General features: G+C 50.9%; 1 protein-coding gene across 1 annotated transcript in view; it reads right to left on the bottom strand.

Moving 5' to 3' along the window:
* Positions 1 to 18,183, bottom strand: part of KATNIP (katanin interacting protein) — a 193,290-nt gene that overhangs the window by 55,938 nt on the left and 119,169 nt on the right. Inside the window, 5 exon segments of the mRNA XM_042972321.1 lie at positions 9,042 to 9,257; positions 13,235 to 13,337; positions 14,652 to 14,767; positions 16,179 to 16,244; positions 17,491 to 17,663. Of these exon segments, the coding sequence (XP_042828255.1) occupies positions 9,042 to 9,257; positions 13,235 to 13,337; positions 14,652 to 14,767; positions 16,179 to 16,244; positions 17,491 to 17,663 (674 nt within the window).

Consider the following 18,183-nt stretch of genomic DNA (forward strand, 5'->3'; position numbering starts at 1 on the left):
GGAAGGGCATTTTTAGAATGGATGGTCAGGGGAGACAGGAGGTCCCTTTCTCATTCCTAATTAAGGTGCTTCCCTCTTCCAGAATTAACCTAATACGGATCTACCCCCTTCAGGGATATGCTGGACTGCCCTCAGAAGTAGCCCCAATTTAATAAATTATCATAATCAAAAGGAACAAGCTATGGACACACATAGTTTGGATGGATGTCAAAGGCATTATACTGAGTGGCAAAAGCCAGTCTCAAAAAGATTACATACAAGATGATTCCTTTTATATAGCACTCTTGAAGCGAAAACAGATCAGCGGTTGCCAACGTTAGGGATGGGTGCGTGGGGGGTTATGGCTGTAAAGGGTTGCGAGGGGGAATCCCTCTCTGGTGATGGAACTGTTGTATTTTGTGCTTGTGTATTTTGATGGGGTGGTGGTTACATGAATCTACACATGAGCGATAACATTGCATAGGACTCATACGCACACGCACACGAATGTGTGTACAAAGGTGTGCACCTGATACTAATGTCAATTTCCTGGGTTTGATAATGTACTACAGTTATACAGAATGTTAGCACTGGGGGACGCTGGTGGGCAAGGGCACAAGGGACCTCTCCATACTTTTTTTAAAAAAATGGAGATATACTTCACATATATATAAAGTCACCACCTTCAAGTATGCAATTCAGCGGGTTTTGTTTTGTTTAGTATATTTCAAGGTTGTGTCACCATCACCACTATCTTTTTCCAGCATATTTCATCACCCTAAAAAAGAACTCCATACCCAATGTGTGGCTTGCCGGGTCTGGGTCCTTCCACATCCCATAATGTTTTCGAAGATTCATCCTTGTTGCGGTAACAATCGGCGCTTTGTTCCTTTTTACAGCTGAGTAATATTCCATTGTATGGATGTACCACATTTTCTTTATCCATTCATCTGTGGATAAACATTTGAGTTGTTTCCACCTTGTGGCTATCATGAATGATACTGCCATGAACATTTGTGTGTAAGTTTTTGTGGGAACACATTTTCCGTTCCCTTGGGTCTGCATCTAGGAGTGGAACTGCTGGGTCATAGGCTAACTCTACACTTAACTTTTGGAGAAACGGCCGAACTATTTTTCACCACGGCTGCACCACTTTACTTTTGTATTCCTGCCAGCGAGGCATGGTTTTTCCACATGAATTGCCAATACTTTATTCTTTTCTCTTTTCTTTTCAAAACCTGTAACAGCCTGGTGGGTATGAAATGATACGTCTTTGGGGTTTTGATTTGCATTTCCCTAACGACTAATGATGTTGACAGCATCTTTCCTGTGCTTCTGGGCCGTGTATGTTTTCTTTGGAGGAAAGTCTATTCTGAGTGCTTTGGTCATATTTTCATGCGGTTGCTTGTCATTTTGTTGTTGAGTTTCAGATTTCTTTTCTTTCTATATTCTGGATGATAGACCCTTATCAGATATATGATTTGCAAATATTTTCTCCCATTTCCTAAGATGTCTTTTCAACTTTCTTGATGAATGTCCTTTGAAGCAAATGTGTTTTAAATTTTGATGAAGTCTGATTTATCTATTTTCTTCTTTTGTTGCTTGTGCTTTCCGTGCCATATGTAAGACCTCATTGAAAAGCTCAAGGGTATGAAGATTTATACCTGTCTTTCTTCTAAGAGTTTTACAGCCTTAAAGCTTTAAAAGTTCTAAGGTCTTTAATCCACCGAGTTAGTTTTTGCAGATGATGTTAGGGTAGGAACCCAACTTCGTTCTTCTGCATCAGCAATCCAGTTTGTCCCGATATCATCTGCTAAAAAAATGATTTTTTTTCCTCCACCCAATAGTATTGGCATCTTTGTTGAAAATCAGTTGCCTGTAGAGGCACCTGGGTGGCTTAGTCGGTTTAGCTGGTTAACCATCCGACTTTGGCCCAGGTATGATCTCATGCTTTGTGAGTTCGAGCCCTGCGTCGGGCTCTGTGCTGACAGCTCAGAGCCTGGAGCCTGTTTTGGATTCTGTGTCTTCTGTCTCTTTCCGCCCCTCCCCCACTCTCGCGCATGCTCTCTCTCACTCTCGCTCTCAAAAATAAATAAACATTAAAAAAAGAAAAGAAAATCAGTGGACTGCAGATGTATGGGTCTATTTCTCTATCAATTCTGTTCCATTGACCTATATATATGTCTATCCCTATGCCAGTACCACAGTCTTGATTACTGTAGGTTGGTTTTGAAATTGGAAGAGTGAGTCTTCCAACTTCCTTCTTTTCCAACATAGTTTTAGCTATTCTGGGTCCCTTGAACTTCCATATATATTTTAAGATCAGCTTATCAATTTCCACAAAAAAAGGCAGTTGGAATTTTGATAGGATTGCATGGAATCTGCAGATAATTCAGGGAGCGTTGCCATATCAACAGTATTAAGTCTTCCGATCTGTGAACATGAAATGTCTTTTCATTTATTTGGGTCTTTTTCAATTCCCACCAATAGTATCTCATACTTTTCAATGTACAAGTCTTTCACTTCTTTGGTGAAATTTACTCTTAAGTATCTTTTTTTTTTTTTTTTATGCTATTTTAAAACAGATTTTTTTTTTTCAGGGCACCTGGCGGCTCAGTCGGTTAAGTGTCTGACTCTTGATGTTGGCTCAGGTTATGATCTCATGATCTGTGGGACTGAGCCCCGCGTTGCACTCTGCACTGACACTTCAGAGCTTGCTTGGGATTCTCTCTCTCCGCCCCACTCTGCCCTTCCCCTGCTTGCGCACATGCTCTTTCTCTCTCTTGAAAGAAATAAACATTGGGGCGCCTGGGTGGCTCAGTCGGCTGGGCGTCCGACTTCAGCTCAGGTCACGATCTCGCAGTTCGTGGGTTCGAGCCCCGCGTCCGGCTCTGTGCTGACAGCTCAGAGCCTGGAGCCTGTTTCAGATTCTGTATCTCCCTCTCTCTCTGACCTACCCCGTTCATGCCCTATCTCTCTGTCTCAAAAATAAATAAATGTTAAAAAAAAATTAAAAAAGAAAGAAAGAAACATTAAAAAAATTTTTTTAAAAACAGATTTTTTTCCCTTAGTTTCCTTTTTCAGATTGCTCATTGCTAGGGTATAGAAATACAATTTTTTTTTTTTTTTTGTATATTAGTCTTTTATAAACTTGCTGAACAGGATTTTACTTTATCAGTAGTTTTTGTGGATTCTTTAGGGTTTTCTATCTGTAAGATCATATCGCCCACAAATATAGTTTTACTTCTTCCTTTCCAACCTCTTATTTTTCTGTTTATTTACTTATTTAAGTTTTTATTTGTTTATTTTGAGAGAGAGAGAGCACACGTGGAGGAGGGGCACAGAGAGAGGCGGAGAGAGAGAACCCCAAGCAGAGCCCAATGCGGGGCTCCAACTCATGAACCATGAGATTATGACCTGAGCTGAAGTCGGATGCTTAACCGACTGAGCCACCCAGGGGCTCTTTATTTCATTTTCTTGCCTAACTTCCCTGGGAAGAATCTCGAGTACAATGTTGAACAGAAGTGGTGAAAGCAGGCATCCCTGTCTTGTTCCTGATCTTAGTAAAAAAGCTTTCAGTCTTTTACCAGCATGATGCGAGCTGTGGGTTTTTACAGATGCCCTTATTAGGTTGAGAATGTCTCCTTCTCTTCTTGGCTTGTTTATGGTTTTTATCATGAAAGGGTGTTGAATTTTGTCAAATGCTCCTTCTGTATCTATTAAGAATGTTACATGACTTTTTCCCCTCTATCCTATTAACATGTTGTACTATATCGATCCGTTCTCATATATTGAACAACAAACCATGCGTTCCCGGGATCAAGCCCACTAGGTTTCAACGTATAAATCTTTCTACGAACTGGGAGACTTGGCTTGCTAATGTTTTGTTGAGGATCTTTACGCTATATTCATAAGGGCTGTTGGTCTATAGTTTTCTTTTCTTGGGATGTCTTTGGTTTTGTGATCAGGGTAAGACCGGTCTCATAAAATGAGTTTGGAAGTCTTCCCTCTTCTTCATTTTAGAAGAGGTTGTGAAGGATTGGTGTTAATTCTTCAAATATTTGGTATGACTCACCAGTGAAGCCATCTGGTCCTTGGTTTTTCTTTGTTGGAAGTTTCTTGGATTATTAATTCAATCTCTGTACTTGCTATAGGTCTAGCCAGATGGTCTATTTCCTCTTCACTCAGCCTTGGTGATTTGTGTCTTTCTAGGACGATGTCCATTTCACCCGGGATATCTTTATTTGTTGGCATTAGATTGTCCAGAATATTCCCTAACCATCTTTTTTTCCCTGTCAGGTAGACTAATGTCCCTTCTTTCATTCCTGATTTTACTTATTTGAATCCTTTCCCCTTTTTCCTTGCCGATCTAGCTAAAGTTTTGTTAACTTTGTCGATCCTTTCAAAAAACCAACTTTTGGCTTCACTGATTTCCCTTTATTATTTTTCTCTTCTCTGCACAAGGTTTTTGTTTTGTTTGGTTTTGTTCACAATTGCCTGCGATTCTACGATTATTTCCAAACAAAAAGTACAAAAAAAATGAAGTGTGAACATTTATGTGCTGGGGATGTAGTATGGTGAGGACACGAATGTATAGCTAAGTGTGGGGAGAGGGGAAGACAGACAATAAAGGAGTGAACAAGACCATTTCTTAATGTGAGAAGCGCCCTGAAGAAAGTGAAAGAACAGGATGTGATAGAGACAGGTGGGGAAGACTGGGGTGGCGTGAGAAAAGACTCCTCCACACAGGAGTCAGGGAAGGGCTTGCTGAGAAAGTGGTATTTGGGCTGAAATTCAAATGAAGAGAGAGGAGGTAGCCACACGACACTCTGGAGGAGGGAAGTTCTGGGCAGAGACCAGAGGTGCCATGAGCTTCAAGCGTCGGAAGAGCAGAAGGCAGCCTCTGGCGGCTGGAGCCCCGGGGCCCGAGGCAGTAGAGGGAGCCGAAGGCCTGTTCACAGACAGCCTCCCAGGCCACGGGAGGCATGAGGTTTTACTTCTAAGTATACTGGGAAGTCATGGCTGGGGTTTTAGGCGGGGGAGGGGCGCAAGCTGACATTTGTAAAAGATCACTTTGGTTACAGAGTAGAAAATGGAGCAGATGGGGCCAGAAGAGAAGACGAGGAGACAGGAGGCCATTTGACAGTGGGCACGGGGTGAAGGCGACAGACCCGGGCTCGGTATTGCAGGAGGAATCAACAGGACTTTCTGGTGTCCTGGAAGGTGGCAGGAAGGGGTCGGGGCAGTCAAGGAAGACTCTTAAGAGGTTAAGAGGTGGGCTTAGCAGCAAAGCAGACAGCAATGCCATTTACTGAGCACAGGAATCTTGTAGGCGGGAGAGACGTGGGTAGCGCAGGGGAATGAAAAGTTAGGTTTCAGATCACTGAAGTCTGGGATGTCCAGTAGGTGCCCGACAAGAGATGCCAAGCAGGAAGTTGGCATTTAAATCAGGAACTCAGAGAGGCAGGCAGGCCCTGGCATATCCATCTAGAATCATCTTGAAGCCACGGGCCTGGGCGAAGCCAATGAGAGGGATGGCATGGGCCCAGAGGGGAGCCGGGCCTGCACTGAGCGTGGGGCACCCCCGTATCTTCTGGCAGCCCCCAGCTCTCTTCCACTGAAGCAACTTCTCTTCTGAACCCAGACTCTACTTTCAGTTCCCTGCTGGTCAGATTTCAGCCGAGCTCCCTGACTCCGTGGCAGTATGGCCCGGGGCAGGTCCCTAGTCCTCCCCGAGACTTGGTTTCTCATTTAATCAAATGTGGAGAGCAGCCCCAGGTTCGTGTGAGCATCGCACGAGGGATGTCTGAGGACCCCGGCTAGCACGCTGTGGGGCTAAACCCCAGCGAAACCGGGTGGTCCGGAGAGGCTGCATGTGTTGGTAGTCCCGGACCTCGTGCATAGGAGGACCGTCGGGGAGACCCCATGCCAGGACGGCAGAGGGAATCCAGCCTGCCCACAGCTGGGCCTGGAGACCCAATAGCCCAGGAAGAGATGGCTGCCTCATGTCCCAACCTCAGGGTCAAAAATTTAAAACCCCAAGCCCACCAAAACCATGGGCTGGACTTGTCCCTGCCGTCACATGGCAAAGCTCACCAGCCTCTGCTAAGCGGAGGAAAAGGAACACTAATTATAAAAACTGGCAGCCATCAGGGGTGCTGGGGGGGGGGGGGGGGCTCAGTCGGTTAAGCATCTCACTCTTGCTTTCGGCTCAGGTCATGATCTCAGGGCTTCGTGGGTTTGAGCCCCCCATCGGGCTCTGTGCTGGCCGTGAGGAGCCTGCTTGGGATTCTCTCTCTCTCTGTCCTCTCTCTCTGCCCCTCCCCACCTGGCACTGTCTCTGTCTCTCTCAAAATAAACAAATAAACTTAAAAAAAAAAAAAAAAACTGGCCCCCACCAAACCCAATGATGTTTTTACTGCCCCAGGATGCTCTGTTCTGTGCAGCAGGCTTCCAAAGTGCTGCTGCTCTGTGCACAAGGGAGACGGGAGAGGGGTGGCCAGGGCCACGCACGTGGGTGCCTACAGACTCGAAGCAGGAAGCAGAGCGGGAAAACCCAAGGCCAGAGCATCCCAGTGGCTGTGACCTACGGGACCTGTTTCTTTCAAGGTCACGGAGCTGCCGATCTTAGAGGGCTGTCACCACCCAATCTAACCCCATGGACGGGTAGTGTCTCTCAGAGACCTAGCATCTATCCTGCCTTCCCTTCAGTAACAACCCTGAATCTCCTCCAGGGAGAGTTTCTCCCTGCCCCGCTGTGGCATCTCGGGGTAACTGGCATCACGGTGGCCATTTTCCTAGCCAGGGTCACCCATCAGCCTTCCTCTCCTGCGACTGTGTTATCCGCAGCAGGGCGACAGGATGGCAAATCAACTAATGCACACTGCCCCCCGCCGCCCCCAAAAAAGACCACACCCTTGGTGCACTTCCTGGATGCTGCCTAGAACCCCAACATGACCACGGGGTCCTCTGGCCTGGGTGACAGCCAGTCTCCCAGCTACCCAAAGGCTTGCAACAAATTCCTTTGTTAGAAATTTGCTAAAGTGAGCCAGACTCCAGTTTCTTTTGCAGACAAGTAAGAATCGTATGGGTTATCTGTGCCCTCCAGTTCGATTTTACGGGGGGACGGGGGTGCGCGGGCGGGGGTGGGGCAGAGAAACTGATTCTCTGAGAAGGCAGGTAAGTTGCTGAAGTCAAAACCAGAATGTGGGTCTCTAGAACGGAGGACTCCCAAGCTCCCTTTTCTTACTTCCTCTTCTTTAAATGGGAATGATATCTCTTCTTAGTGGTATTAATATTATTACAAATAAAACAACAAATCTAACAAGAGCTGGTGTTTTGGAGCCCTTAGGAAGAGCCAGCCACGGTGCTGAGCTGTTTATAGTTATGTTCGCTCCCCACAACATCGTAGCAAGGTAAGTTCCATTATTATGCCCATTTTACAGATGAGGAAGCTAAAGTAGAGGTCAGGTGAGTTGCCTGTGCTCATGAGGCTGTAAACGGTAAGCTTCGAACACGGGCCTTTCTGCTTCTTGAGCCTGTGTACTGCTGGGTTTAAATAAGGTTATATGGATGATAGCCCGTGCCTGGCACTACGTAAGAACTGAACATGTGGTAGCTGGTTTCATTTCCAATACATTTTAAAAAATTTATAATTTGTTCTTTGGAATGGATAATACAGGTGCTTGGCGGGAGATTTACAAGGTGCCAACAAGGCCCCAGAGGAAGTCCTCCTATCGCCTCTGTGCCTTGCCCACCCGGTTCTATGGCCCAGAGGCAAAGTCTGTCCCCAGGTTCTCAGGCCCCCCCTGGGGGCGAAGCACCACATAGTAAAGACATGCTGCTGGGCGGCCTACCTCAGCTTAGCTCCCAGTCTCTGTGTCCAACTTGCAAGTGGAAAGAGGAGAAAATGCCAGTGCTCGCCCTTCCTTCCCTCCTTCCTTCCTCCCTTCCCTCCCTCCTTCTCACCTTCCCTCCTTCCTTCCTTCCCTCCCTTCCTTCCTTCCTTCCTTCCTTCCTCTCCTCCTTCCTTCCTTCCCTCCCTCCCTTCCTTCCTTCCTTCCTTCCTTCCTCCCCTCCTTCCTTCCTCCCCTCCTTCCCTCCCTCCCTCCCTCCTTCCTTCCTCCCTCCCCTCCTTCCCTCCCTCCCTCCCTCCTTCCTTCCTTCCTTCCTCCCTTCCTTCCTTCCTTCCTTCCTTCCTTCCTTCCTTCCTTCCTCCCCTCCCTCCTTCCTCCCCTCCTTCCCTCCCTCCTTCTTTCCTTTTTTGACTATTAGATATTTAAAGGGCAGGAACATTCAGGGCACCTGGGTGGCTCAGTCAGTTGAGCATCTGACCCCTGATTTTGGCTCAGGTCATGATCCTAGGGTTGTAGGATCGAGCCCCATGTTGGGTTCCTTGCTCAACATGGAGCCTGCTTAAGATTCTCTCTCTCTCTCTCTCTCTCTCTCTCTCTCTCTCTGCCCCTCCCCTGCTCGTGCATGTGCACACTCTCTCTCCCCCCAAAATAAAATAGAATAAAGGACAGGAAAGTGTGATGTGCATTGGGTGTGTACTTGATGTTTGTTGGGAAGCAGGACTGGGGGGCGGGGGGATGCTGTGGACATGGGCCCTGGGCCAGGCTGCAGGATGTGAACGTGGCCCCACTACCTTCTGGAGGTGTGACCTTGACCAAGTCAATATTCTTCTCCAAGCCTCTGTTTCTTCATTGATAAAATAAAGGCATTGACCTCAATGACCCCCAAGGTCCCGTATTTGGTGGTGACTGTGGCAAACTGCAGGGTGGATAGAAGGAGGTGACTTGGCTCCTCTTTGTGCCCTATTCTCCCAAGAACAAGCCCAGGGATCTGGAAATGAGCTGGGGGACGGCTCGGGGGCCCTCACCCACACCTTTCCCTCAGGCTCCTTCCACTTTGCCTGAATGAATGATGATGGACAACTATCTTCTTCCCCTCCCCATACCTGCACGCCCCACACCCGCGTCACAGACTTATCGCGGGCAGAGAAAATGCATCAAAACACAAGGCCAAGGCTCACTGTAGTTTCGAGCACCGCCTCCACTTACAGCTAAGTTCCTATTGACCAGGTGGCCCAGGTCCCCGGGCGTGTCCGTGTTCCGGATATCCACGTCATGGGGCGACACGTAAAGCTTTGTGTTGTTCCGGTCAAAGAACTCAACTTCCGTGAGACCCACCCGGGACGTATGGCCCCAGTTGGACAGGATTTCCACGGTCACGTAGACGGCATCTTCCATCTCTCCGCCTCTTGTTCTCAGTTTGTCCTTAACAAACATAAAAATAATGCTAACGGGTCAAAACGCGACAGGCTCGATTCAGCTCACCACTACACAACAAGTTATTTAGCCACTCAGTGCCTCAGTTTCCCCATCCATACAATGAGGATAAGAACGGCACCCATTACATATAGTTATTACAAAGATTAAATGAGCTGTTACTGTGAACAGTTGGTATTTTCCATAAGAGTTTGCAAGTAACAAAGAAATGTTTAAAAGGCATCAGATTGTGGCTGAACGTGCTCTTCTCTTCCTCATTACCAAGTGTTCACGGCCTATCGGCTGAGTTGGGGAAGGTGTTACGGGCTAAATTGTGTCCCCCACCTCCCCAAATTCAGATGCGAAAGCCCTAACCCCAGTACCTGAGCATGTTCCTATACTTGGAGACACGACCTTTAAAGAGGTAATTAAGTTAAAATGAGGCCGTGAGGGTGGGCCCAAATCCAATGTGAACCATGTCTTTAGAAGAAGGGGAAATCTGGGGGCTCCTGGGTGGCTCAGTCGGTTAAGCGTCCGACTTTTGAGGTCTGCTTATGACGAGATCTCACGGTTTGTGAGTTCGAGCCCCACGTGAGGCTTTGCAACGACGGCCCGGAGCCTGCTTAGAATTTTCTCTCCCTCTACCCCACTCATCCTCTCTTTCTCTCTCTCAAAATAAATAAATTTTAAAAATTAGAAAAAAAAGGGGGGGGTGTAAATCTGCCCGGGAGAGACACCAGAAATGCTTATGCACACAAGAAAGATGGTGTTGAGACACAGCCAGAGCACGGCCATCAGCAAGGCAGGAGAAGAGGCCTCAGGAGCCATCAAACCTGCCCACACCTTGACCTTGGACTTCAGCCTGCAGAACTTGAGAGAAATACATCTCTGTTGTTTAGGACACCACCCCATCTGAGGTGTGGCTGCCCTAGCAAATGAATTCAGATGACACCATCTCTCTGACAATCCCGTCACGGAGACTAAGTGAGATACGGATACTGGGGGAAGTCCCTGTCATGGGTCCTGGCCCCCGTGTGCGCTCCCTGAGTGTCCACTTCCTCCCATGTTTTCCCTTCACTGATTTTAGCGCTGCCTCCTTCGTGGGCAGGCGGTCCGGTCCGAGGCCGCGTGAATGCCATCAATAAACAGCCACGCTGCGGAATGGCTTCCCGAGGCCCCTTCGGGCCCCGACTGCAGTGCTGGTCGCCACGGATCAGTCCCTCATAAAATGGTGCATTCCCTGCGTGCACATGCCCTCTGTTAATTAGCACTGGTAATCTGCAATGGTTCTGTGAGCAGGGAGTTGAGCAAATGAACAGCAACTGTTCCCTACTTACTTTTTTAATTAATAGCCAGCGAGACGTGCCATCGCCCGCAGCGTGTGTTTGGACGAGCCTTGATGGCCACGCGACGGGGATGGGGACGGGGAGGGAGGGATGTCAGCTCCCAGCTCCCAGAGGGAACACAGGGCCCGCTCTTATCAGCAGACCCCGCAGGCACCGCCTGCTCTGGGCAGAGCCGGGTGGGGCCCTGGCCAAGGCCCTCTGCCGCCCTGGGCCTGAGTCCCAGAGGCAAAGGACAGTGATGAACCGAAGCTGGCCTCGCTCAAGTGGGGTGGGGGGGGGGGGCGGTGGGGGGGAGGGTGAGGAGGTTAATGAGCTGCTCCGCCAGGTGAGCGGCGGGAGGCGTGAAGGGAGGTTCACCTTGGCTGCCAGCAGCAGGGGGAGGTCCAGATGGGAGGCGAGATGCCTCGCAGAGGGGCCGGCGGATCCCACAGCCCGTGCAATCTAAAACGTGCGACGTCCTGCAGCGGGGCTTCTAAATGAAGCAGCCGGAGGGTCTACTAACTAAGGACGCGTCACAACCTGCCAGCGTCTCGAGTCGATGGCCCCCCTGCTCCTGACTCGCTTGATTTAGGATCCCTCGTGGGGGTCTAAGGTAAATGCGGGTTGGGCCGCTCCGGTCTCCGCACTCCCTGCCCTCCTCTCTCGTGTCTCTTCTCAGCCATGACGATGGTCCCAGAGGGGGAAGGTCCCCTTCTCAGCCCAAGGAGGAGCCCGACTGCTCCAATGAAATAGCGTGGCCTGTCCCCTGAGCCACCGAGGGGTGGGGGTGAGGGGGGGGGTAGCTCTGTGATGGGTACGTGGCCCAATCTCAGTTCTGTGCGTGGAAGAAATGCTCTTCGCTCCTGACTGTAGGGCCCGAGGCGATGAGGGCAAGGGGCGGTAACCACTCTAGCTTTTGAGGGGTCCCAGGGAGACAGCAGAGCCGGGCCTGGGTGCTGAGGTGGGGACGGAGCTCGAGGAAGCAGCTGGCATTGTGGAGACACAGCACGAGCTGCTGGGTTGAGCCCCAACTGGTCCCCACTGTGGCGTTTGTTACAACAGTCTTTCATTTCCTTCACTTCGGTGTAGAAGTCCGTTTGCCCTGGGTTTTCTGTTTCCTATAAAAAGACTTGATCAACCCATGCTCTTTTTAACGTGGCTGACGCTTTATCACACTTAGGATCTTCATGGCTGAGAAAGCCACTGTTCCACGTGGGCGGCAGGGGTGGGGGTGGGGGGCAAAGCTTTGACTCCTCTAGATTTTTCTAGATGTCAAACTTTCAACGGGTATTTGCCGGATCCTCCTTGCCTTGTGCCAGGCACTGAGGTGCCCACCCTCACAAAACATTTTGTCCTCACAGCAGCGCATGGCTGTGGATTATTTACCCCGTGTGACAGCGACACCCCACGCAGGATCAGAGAGCTTAAGAGGCTTGCCTCAGGTCACATGCCGTCTAAATCATGGTGCCAGACTCAGAGCCAGACTGCGGTCTAGGCCCGGGCAGGGGGCGGAGGGGGGGGGTTTCTGCCATCACAGGACTTTGACATGTGGCTCTCAGAGGACCTTGAGTTAAGTCCTCATCGGCCAAGCGTAGGGTGGGTGACCGCTGTGCTGAAGAATTACAAGAAAGGCTGGACTCAACGAAGACGAACATCACCTTTTGCAGTTAACTTATTATATCCTTAACATTTTCATTCTGCGTAACCTCCATAACGGTAATTCCCCTCCTTTTATACTACTGCTCTGTGCCGATATATCATACCTTCCCGATTAACTCCGTTATCATGAGACATTTATGTGATTTCTGGTTCTTTTTTTTTTTTTTTTTTCCTCATTCTTCCCTACTTCCAATCATTCTGCAACAGAGATCTTTGCGCCTATAGCTTTTTCTCGCTGTGGAGTGATTTCCTGAGGGGGTGGGGAAGCGGGATCGCTGGGCTGGGAGGACATAAGTATTTCTACGGCTCTTCTTAAACCCGGTCTTTGTGCTTTTCAAGAGAGTTCCTTCCACCCGTTTCTATTGCTGCCAGCTGGGTAAGCCTGCTGTAACCCTGCAAGTCCAGAGCTTATCATCAAAAATAATCTGCAAACTCAGATATCAAATAGGAATTAAGGTTGCTCGAATCTGCATTTCTTTTTAAATTTTTTATGTTTATTTTATTTTGAGAGAGAGAGAGCGCGCGCAAGTAGGAGAGGGGCATAAAGAGAGGGAGACACAGAATCCGAAGCAGGCTCCAGGCTCTGACCTGTCAGCACAGAGCCCGATGCAGGCCTCGAACTCATGAACCGTGAGATCATGACCTGAGCTGAAATCAGATGCTTAACCCACTGAGCCACCCAGGCGCCCCTGAATCTGCATTTCTGGATTACCAGCGATGTTGGACATTTTCCTGTGGGTTTACATGCTATTTATATTTTGCCTTTTGTGTGGACAGGCTCCTCTCTCCTGCAACATTTAGTGCCATCACATGTACATCTGGGTGCTGGGCAGGAGGAGGATGGAGACTTGGGCAGAGAGAGGTGAAGTTTACCACTGTGGCAGCCATCCCCCCCCACCCCTGCCCCGCAGAGAGATAATTGTCCCGAGGGGCCCTTCCTCCCTGACCTTTCGCGCGAGACGCCGGATGCATCTGGAAACCCCCAGAAGCCGAGCATCTCACCTCTGGATCCGGCACTGGCTCCTCTGTCGGTGAAACAGCCCTGCTGAGGCGGACAGAGTCGCTTTCGATGGCCTGGAGGACTTTCAGAAGCCTTTGCTGTTGTCTGAAATGTGATTTGGTTTTAGCAAACGGGTGGTAACAGATGGTATGCAACAGAGAGCGTGCCCGTCAGGGCCCCGCACTGGCTTTTCTATTTCAGAAGAAGCGGCGGTTTGAGAAGAGAGTACCCACCCCGCACGCGGTTCAAAGGCGCACACAGGCTGTTTCCCCCCTTTATCATAAGCACACAATTCGTGATAAAAGAAGAGGAAATTGGGGCAAGGCAGCCCGCAGACTCCCTCGGCTGGGCAGGGGCTGGAGCAGCGGGCTGGCAAAGGACAGCAGGCGGGTGGAATCCAGTCCGCAGCCTGAGAGCTCAGAATGGTTTTTACCTTTTGAAGGGTTGTTAAGACAAACAAACAAACAAAAAGTGAAAAGCCCTACTCACTAGGGCATTCGCTGTGTGGCCCTTTGCTAAACACACGTTTGCTACTCCCGGCCTAGAGACTGACTTTGTACCTCTTGCTTCTGAGGATGCGGGCGTTCCCAACTCAGCAGAGTGTGGTTTGCAAATGCACCCCACGCGTGTGCGGTTTCAGGCTGCGGAGCCGCAAGACCCCGGAGCACCAAGGATCTTGAGGGTGGAAAAAAAGGCTCCCGGTGGGGTGTGTGTGTGCTGCCTATAAACAGGACCGCATCAGGTGTGAGGTCGCCTCTGGCACCAGCCCGTGGGCGCAAGGGGAACCAGCGAGGGCTTACTTATGGCCACAGTGATGCACGGCCATGGTTTCCAGGCTCTGGGGTCTGTAGACTCCTAGAGCGATGGCTGGAATGGCCTGTTCAGAGTTTTTCTGCAAATCAGGAAACTCCTCTGCGGTGGACACAGACCTGGAGGGTGCACAGCTTGGCCCGGAAATTCCTCTTTCGTGCAGTGGAGAAAAAGCCCTCGTCCCTCTCCGGGCTGCTGCAGTCCCCGGCGGGGGCCCCAGCTTAGTGACCAGCACGCCAGCTGGATTTCAGCCCCCCTTGCCCCTCAGACAGGCATGGGCCTTCTGCATAGACCACGGCGCGTGCAGCCCCACACACCGGCCGGGGCAGCGGGGCTGTGGGCCACGCTCACCCTCCACCCCCCAGGCCAGCACTCTCTGCTGCGTGGCGTACTTCTGGGGAGGCTTCTGAGGAGGATGAAGTCTTACACCGGGCTGGACCAAATCCAACAGGCGTAGACACGTTTGCCGGGAACACATCGAGTCCGTTCCGGGCTTTCGGGCTGGAGGGGGAGGGAGGCTAGAGTGTCAGGGAGCAGTTTTACGGGGTCTGAAAAAACACAGGGCTTTTGGGGTTCTTGGCTGTGTTTGGAAGCAGGCTCGGTACCTACCTGCTCCCCAGCAGGCCGATTCTGTCAATGGCTTCACGGACGACTGTGGTTCCCCCCGTTGCCCTACACGGCTCCTGCGGGCTGGTCCTGCCAGTCGCCTCAGGGGTAGGAAGTGGCTGAGGACGGAGAAGCTTATTAGGAGGAGGGAACAGGAATGAGCATAATAGCCTTTTCCCTGGGCTGATTAGATCCAGGATCCCTCCCCGCCCCACCTCCACCCAGGGCCATGATCTTTGCAAAGAGACAGACCCGTCAGTTTCTTATGATCCGGGAGGTCCCAGGAAGCAATCTCTTCAATCAGCTAAGGCAAAAATTTTCTCTCCTCAAAGTCTTTCCCCATCTCAACCATACCTCTGCTCTGTTTGCTACAAAGTAACCAGACTCCATGGAACATTCCAGTAACATCCTTAGGGCCCTTTCATTTTTAATCCTCCTTCTCTTACATTTGTCATCTAAACTAGACACGTGCTCTGCTCTCTACCCGCAAGTGAGTTTAGTCTCCAGCAGCTCAGTGGGTTGGGGGTGGGGGGTGGTCAGGTCATCCAGAAATCCCAGGCCGTGCGGCGGGCAGGGCCGCAGACTGGTCAGAAATGTCAGCTGGCAATGGTTCAGGACGACCGGGAAATAAGAGACCAAGCAGGAGGGACGCATAAAGAAAACCACTATGGTGCTCTGGCGTCCTGCCCTGCCTACCGCCCTCTCCCATGGGCTCTCTCTCCTCCCCTCCGGGCCTCACTCTCTACCCCCTACCCTCTTGTGTCCCCCTTGTGTTCCCTCTTCCCCCCACCAGTCAGGCTTCTGTCTTCCCGCTCCTGGGTCAGGCTGGGCTCATTCCCACTTCAGAGGGTCTCCTGTTGCTTCCACCTGGACTGCTGTCCCCTGTTGTCGGCTCATTCCCTAAGAGATGGGGCTCAGCTCAAACGGCACCTTCCCGGGGGCTCCCTTGGACCACACTTTCGGAGGCAGCAACCATCTGTGATCTTTTACTGTCATCTCTCTCTGAAAGCACCTTGTTTATTTATGGCTTTACTTGATTGTTTTCTGGAAGTTCCACGAGGCCAGGGGCTAATCTGACCTGATTTAGCCACTCTGTATTCTAAGCACAGGGCACAGACCTGTGCACAATCTAACAAAGACGTTTCTGGGTGTCCCATTAATAATTCATGGGTCCCCCTTGTGTCTATTTGCAGGGGCTGTCTTGGCTGAGATAGGTCTGAGTGACCTAGTAGATACAGACGTTATTTATTTATTCAGGATACTAAGATCTGTTTTTGTGTTGTCTTGTCGGGAAACCAAAACGTAACAAGGAGCTGGAGTCCCCAGGCCTGGGTGAATTCCGGCTTCCACTCGTAACCTCGGGCAAGCTGTGCCAGCCCGGGTCTCCCCATCTGTGAAATGGGCAGGACAGCTGCCCAGGGAACACAGTGAGTGTCTGCTGGGACCACGTGGGGAAAGCCCTGGGGAGGCCACCGGGTGCCGTGGGGCACAGTGGGCACCGGGGTTTGCTGTGCTCAGGCCTTCACCAACCTCAGCGCTCTCTTCCTTCCCCTTCAGTAGACTGGTCCACGATTTTGCTGGTGGTCCCTCCGTGTCCTGGAATGAGGTAATCACACGATCTGAGGTCACAACAAAGCCAGGCGCTGTTGACTCCTCATTAATAGATGAGGGCACAGAGGCACGGGGGCTGTCTCAAGATCCTAGAGACACAAATGTCAGGGGCAGGGGGGCCCGGGGTGGCTCAGTCGGTTGAATGCCCGACTCTCGATTTCAGCTCAGGTCATGATCTCACGGTCATGAGATCGAGCCCCGCGTTGGGCTCTGTGCTGACGGTGCAGAGCCTGCTTGGGATTCTCTCTCTCTCTCTCTCTCTCTGCCCCTGCTCTGCTCGTGCTCTCTCACACACACAAAGTAAATAAATAAACTTTAAAAAAAGTTGTCAGAGGCAAAGGACCGAGCTTGAGGAAGACAGACAGTAGGGTGCTGCTCGATGAACGCCCCAGAGGGCAGCCCCTAACAGAGCCTGGGGAGAAACTGGTGGTGTGGACAGGGCCCCAGGCCTGTGGGCAGGCATACCTCTGCGCCTTCCAAAGACGTGACCTGAGTGAGCCACCTTGCTCTCTGGGTGCCATCAGTCACATCTAGGAAATGGGGCGATGAGACCAGGCCTGCCTGTTTCTGGCCTACTGGGGGCAACGAGTAGGACAAGCTACGATAAAGGGCTTCGGCCGGTGAGGCGGTTTCTCGGCTTCTGAGAAAGGATGTGTGCTCGGGGGCGTGTCCACAGCCTCCAGCTCCCGAAGGGTCCCTACTCCACCCCACCATGTAGCTTCCTGCTTCTTGCTCGAAGCTGAAGGCAGTGGGCACCAACCCAAACCCCTGCAGGGCCATGGAGGTCTCCTGAACAGGTGCAGTGGGTCAGGGGCAGGACAACAGGAGGTGCTGAGGGCGGCGGAGGCCCGAGGGGCTCACGCTCTGGGGAATGAGGTCTTTCCGGAGAAGCCGGGGCTCTTGTCTACTCTATTCTTTCCCTCAGCCACCAGTTTGCAACCCTGGGCTGAGGCTTCCAGGGCTTGCCGGGAGGTCGGCAAGGATCAGAGGCAAACAGGCATTCACCTTTGGCCTTCGGAAATAAACAAAGAATGGAAGGAAGGTGACGAAATGGGCACTTGGGTAGGTCAGTGAGCGACTGTGCATCCAGCAGCGGACGAGCAGCTAGTCTGAGGTCAGGGACGCCCACAACGTCTCTCTCCTCACCGCGTGCTCTTTGCAAATGCTCTCAGACACCACCGGGTCCCTGAGTAGCCTCCTGTGTGGTCCTTCCCCTGCGCCCCAGACGCACCTGCAGCGGGCTGCTGGGGGCCTCCCCCTTTCTGCTGAGGAGCGCCCTCTGCAGGGCTTCGTTCTCCACCTGGATGGCCCTGAGCACAGCCAAGGCATCTTCCTCTCGGTCCTCAGCCTCGCGCACGGGTTTCCGGGTTGCTGATAGGGGTCTCTCTCGTCGGCTCCCGGGTCCTGCAGGCAGAAAACAGGGGGTGCTCCTTTATATATATATTATGTTATTGCATTCTCGGAGTGCAGCTCAAAAATCTATTAGACCCAAATTGAGAAGCACTCTATAAAACAACTGGCCTGTACTCTCCAAGAATGTCAAGGTCACGAAAGACAAAGAAAGCCTGGAGAGCTGTTCCAAATTAAAGGAGACTGGGCAGACATGGCAACAGAAGGCAGTGGCGATCCTGGCACTGGATCCCGGGTGGGAAAACACTGCCATAAAGGACATTATGGCAGCAAGGGGAGAAATCCCAGTACAGTTTGAGGTTTAGATAACGGTATTATATTAATGCTAACTATTCAGAATTCCCTAAGTGTAACTGTGGTAATGTAAAATGAATGAATGCCCCTAGTCTTAGGAGCTACACACTGCGGTGTTCAGGGGTAAAAGGGGCAATCTCAGATGGTTAAAAAGCACACACACACACACACACACACACACATATGCACAGAGAGTACAAATATAAATCAACTAGGACAA

The sequence above is a fragment of the Panthera tigris genome, chromosome E3 (assembly GCF_018350195.1).
Source record: "Panthera tigris isolate Pti1 chromosome E3, P.tigris_Pti1_mat1.1, whole genome shotgun sequence".
NCBI lineage: Eukaryota > Metazoa > Chordata > Mammalia > Carnivora > Felidae > Panthera > Panthera tigris.